The following is a 4,866-nucleotide window of genomic DNA, read 5'->3' as shown; positions in this document are numbered from 1 at the left end:
TCGCTGGGGGGCATGACTGGCCTGCAAACCACCACAGGCCCCTCGCCCAGGCTGCCCCACGCCCCAAGGGAACCCCCACCCTGATCTGGGACACCCTTCAGTGCAAACCAGCTCACCCCCACCCATGCACCAGGCCTCTATCCTATCTAATAAAAGAATAATATGCAGATTGACCATCACTCCAACACATAAGATCAAGATAGCTGCCCCCATGTGGTCAAAGATCCTGCCCCCATGTGGACACAAGATGGCCACCACAAGATGGCCAGCAGGGGAGGGCATTTGGGAGGGACCAGGCCTGCAAGGGAGGGCAGTTGGGGGCAATCAAGCCTGCAGGGGAGGGCAGTTAGGGGTGACCAGGTTGGCAGAGGAGGGAAGTTGGGGGCAAACAGGCTGGCAGGGGAGCAGTTAGACATTAATCAGGCTGGCAGGGCAGTGGTTAGGGGGTGATCAGGCTGGCAGGCAAAAGTGGTTAGGGGCAATCAGGAAGGCAGGCAGGTGAGCAGTTGGGAGCCAGCAGTCCTGGATTGTGAGAGGGATGTCCCACATTAGAGAGGGTGCAGGCTGGGCCGAGGGACAAGCTCCCCACCCCCACCCCCCGTGCACGAATTTCGTGCACCGGGCCTCTAGTATGTATGTGTGTGTGTGTATGTGTGTGTGTGTGTGTGTGTGTGTGTGTGTGTGTATGTATATATATATATTTTACAAGGAAATGTAACTCTTTTTTTTTTTCTGAGACTCACTAGAGTGTTTAATTCAAACCTATATTTGTAGTTTCTAAAATGTTGATCCATAGACCACTTTCTTGTTACACATGTGTACCAACAAAAACAGAAGGCAGAGAATCGCTGCCATCCCTGCAAAAGGAATGGCTCCTTTTATAACATTCTTTAAAACTATGCAGTGTACAGTTTTTGAGCCTCACCAAAGGTGGCAATGTAATAAATACGCTGGCTTAGTTCTCCCTGTTCAGCAAGGTCCACCAACTACCTGTTATAAGCCCTCTCCTTTTTGGATTTCTCCTGGGCTTTGTCCGTTGTTTTCTCATTCTCCCCTTGACATTTGGGACAGCACCACTTGCCCTTTGGTTTATGATTCAGTCCTACAGAGGAGAAGTGGAACCACTCGATGGGGCACTCGTCATTGTCACAGCCGATCATTTCTCCATAGGAGACCTGATTGCACAGACAGTACATGGGCTCGTTCGGGTGGATGGGAAGGTCTGCAGGGGATGCTTCCCTCTGCTTTGGCCGTGGAGCGTTTCTTCTTCTTTGAGGCCTTTGTTTTCTTCTCCTTAGGTGTTCCTGAGGTGATGTCATCGTGGTAGTGATTATTGCCTGCATTCTCCCGATTTTCATTGTTGTGCAGTCTCTGAGACCTCTTGTTATTGGGCTTTTCTGCCTGTGCGATTGTCTTGTTCTTAGACTTATCCTGGCCAGCTTTGCCACTGTGGCCAGTGGTGTCATTGATCTCTTGGTGTGTCCACCTGCCTGGTCCTGTTTCCACCAGCTCCACCATCTGACTCACAATCTGGATCTTCTTGTCGCCCAGCTCCTGGCTCCGGATCAGGGCTCTCTGAATGCAGTGCAGCACTCTCCTCTTCTGGTTGCTGTCCATCTCCCGTTTAAACTTCTCATAATACTCATCTAGTTCATTCAGGATTTGTTTCTCCTGTTCCTCGTTCCTCGCAGCCACTGGCCTGTCCTGCGGGCCTCTGGGGCCTGGGTGGGAGGCATAAGCTTCGTCCTCGGTGGAGGCAGGAACGCAGCTAACCAGCCTTGCCCCTGGCCCTGGGGCGCCACCATTACTCTACATGGTTGACTCTTGAACAACATGGCGCAGGTTCACTTACATGCAGATTTTTTTTTCGATAAATATACAGTTTGCCCTCCATATCTCCAGGTTTTGCATCCATGGATTTAACTAACAGCACATCAAAAACAGTATTTTCAATCCGTTATTGGGAATCCATGGATGTGGAAGGTCAACTATATGTGTTGATCTATGCCATTTTATCCAAAGGACTTGAGCATTTGTGGATTTTGTTATCTGTGGGATGTCCTAGAACCATTCCCCTGCAGATATTGAGGGATGACTGTAGTTAACATTTTTGAGGGTCAAAGGTTATACAGTGATTTTTTTTACTGTCCAGAGGCCGGCACCTCTAACCTCCACATTGTTCAAGGGTCAACTGTATATAAATTCTCAATCTATCAATAGGTGCATTTTTCCTGGGCCTCTATGATAATTGCACTGACATGATTTTGTATGATGGCTTTTGCCACTGCAGTGTTTTCTCATCATGGATACTTCATTGATTCATCATCCTGCTGCCTTGATCGTGACTCAAATCAAGAGTCCACAGTGAGCACGTTCCAGACACAGGCTTGACTGGAGACGCCTCGGTATCTAGATGAGAAACACAGACATTACATATGATTCCTTTAAGGGTTGGAATCCCCTTACAATTGCTGTTGTCATGTTTTAGTATAGAGGTTCTGTCTCTTAGAAAGGCAGCTGTGTGTTTGGTGAGCTGTACATTTTCGGGCTGGGCTCTCCTAGTCTAAAAGGAGTTTTCTTTATGGGGAGTGATTCAGAGGCTGTTGAGTAAGTCGTTAGTAAAGGCACATGGTGTGCTCATGACATGTGAAAGTTTCTTGAGCACTTGTCAATGGCTATTGTGCTTTTCCTGAGGGCCCTGGTGCAAACTCCTATCTTGTTTATTTGATTTCCATCACTTTAAATAGAATAAGAGGAGAGAGAGAGAGAGAGAGTGAGGCCTGGCAGAACTAGACAAGGGTATGGGGCCGGGAATCTAAAAGATCTCTGAAGTCTTTGTGTAGCTCCCATGTGCAATTCATTTCAGGGAATTCCGCAGACAGCTTTCCCAAAGTAGGCATTTCCTTTAGCACAGCCCACTATCCTTTTCTAGCCCCTGGGGCCCCGAAGTCCCCTCTTTTCTCTGACAAACCAATGCCACAATTTCAAAGTGATTCAGCTGGCGTCCCAGCAATGCCTTCTAATTCTGCCTCTTTCACAATAGCAGGGAATAGAGGAAACTGACAAATGGGCTATTTTTGAACCAGAAGCTGGCCCAACTGTCAGGCGTAATAGCAGCCGACTAATGTTTGTGGGATAGCCCGCTATGAAAGATGACTTTATAATTTCCCTCCAGATCCCAGGATAACAGTGGATGTTGAAATCGGCATAACCCTCTTAGGCTTTTCAAATCCGACCTCCAGAGGCCCAACAGACATGCTGGCAGTGCTTGCACCTGGCTGTTCAGATGGCCGCTATCTCCCCTGTTTGCCTCCATGTGTCCTGGGCATTTTGTTTACCCCTCACATTTTTTGTGTCCTATTAATATGTGGTGGCCTCTTAACAGAGGGATGTGCTATTGCCTTGACTGCTTATAAGATCCTTTTGTATCTAATCCTCTCAGCACTTTTCTTTTTTTCTTCCCATCTGTCAGTGGGCTTTTGTGCCCAGGGGTCAGCACATCAACACTTCACTCTTCCTCCCCTGAAGACAGCTCCTGTTTCTGAAGTCCCTTCACTGGGGAAGGCTGTTGGAACGATTTGCACAGGACAAGTAGGAGAGCTGAAGGAAAATAACCCCACAAAACCACTGCATTCAGTTTAATTGATACCCTAATGAGGCTTCGATTGAAATGGGGATCTTCCCTGGACCATAGTTTCACATTCTTATTTCAAGAGCACTTGCTATGGACTTGGACTTTGGTACAAAGTTAAGGTGAATTTTGGAAACCCATTTTTGCGGGGAAGATGGAATGTTCTGAATAAAATAATGGTGTCTTCTCACATTTATATCTTCTGTTAAACATGTGGGTATTGTGGGATGTTTCTAATCTGGAGGCAAAGTGCACTGAAAAAAATAGGTTCCTAGCTTTTTTTAAAAATAATTCTCAAACCCTTTCACTACCCCCATGCAGTTGAATTTCTTGCATTTTCTCAATCAGGTAGATACTAAGGAGGAGCTGGGGTAATGTTGGCATTGACTCCAGTCAGTAGGTGACTTATGGGAGTGACCTTCAATGACAAGAAGACCAAGTCCCTATTTGTGCTCTTGAACATTCCTTAGCTTAATGTCACAAACAATGGAACAAGGTTGATGTGCCTTGCAGTTTCCAAACTTTCATGTTACCTTCGGAATTGTTCAAGTCAGTGACATTGGGACTAAGAGTTAGCAGTTCAGCACCAGTGGAATGTGGGATGGAGTTATGGAGTCTCAGAGTGCAATCTCCAAGCTTCAGAATGACCTGGAATGTTTCACAGAAATGCATTTCCAAGGCCCACCCCAGACCTGCTTACTCAAAGTATCAGGATGAGGACATTGGAGTCCATAAGTTTAATAGGGCACCTCCAGTTATTCTAACTTCTACCAAAGTTTCAAAACCACTTTCCTAGCGGGGTGGGGTGGGGTAGAAGGGGTCAATGGGGAAAAAAAGGGACATATGTAATACTTTCAACAATAAAGCTCTAAAAATGATTTTAAAAAAGAAAGAGGAGGGAAAAGGATATAGGGGGAATAAATGGTAATGGGGGAAATTAAAATAAAATAAAATCACTTTCCTAAAGGAAATGGTAATTCTAAGTGGGATCAGCAGAGATAAACCATGTTCCCTTGCCATGATTAAAAGAATGCATTGCTTTAAATATGCCAGGAAGGATATTCTTGCTGATCTGTGAAAATTGTTTATCTGAAGGAATATAATGAAAAGATTTAGTTTTGGGAGGCTTTCCTTTCCTAAACTACTTTGAAAAGATCACTTCACCATATTCTCATTTCATGTGTTGTTCACTTTTGTCTCCAGACAGTTTTGCTCATTTAGTATTTTAGACACAA

General features: G+C 45.6%; 1 protein-coding gene across 1 annotated transcript; it reads right to left on the bottom strand.

Annotated features, from left to right (window-relative positions):
• Positions 1–986: 986 nt before the first annotated feature.
• LOC103285855 (inhibitor of growth protein 1-like) lies at positions 987–4,303 on the bottom strand. The gene is given in 4 exon segments (XM_054724263.1): positions 987–1,242; positions 1,244–1,809; positions 1,853–1,923; positions 4,165–4,303. Coding segments are annotated over 4 exon segments (1,032 nt in total).
• Positions 4,304–4,866: the final 563 nt, after the last annotated feature.

The sequence above is a fragment of the Eptesicus fuscus genome, chromosome 12 (genome assembly GCF_027574615.1).
Source record: "Eptesicus fuscus isolate TK198812 chromosome 12, DD_ASM_mEF_20220401, whole genome shotgun sequence".
Classification (NCBI taxonomy): Eukaryota; Metazoa; Chordata; class Mammalia; order Chiroptera; family Vespertilionidae; genus Eptesicus; species Eptesicus fuscus.
Note: the sequence above shows the minus strand (reverse complement) of the source record. Positions and strands in the feature narration are given on the sequence as shown.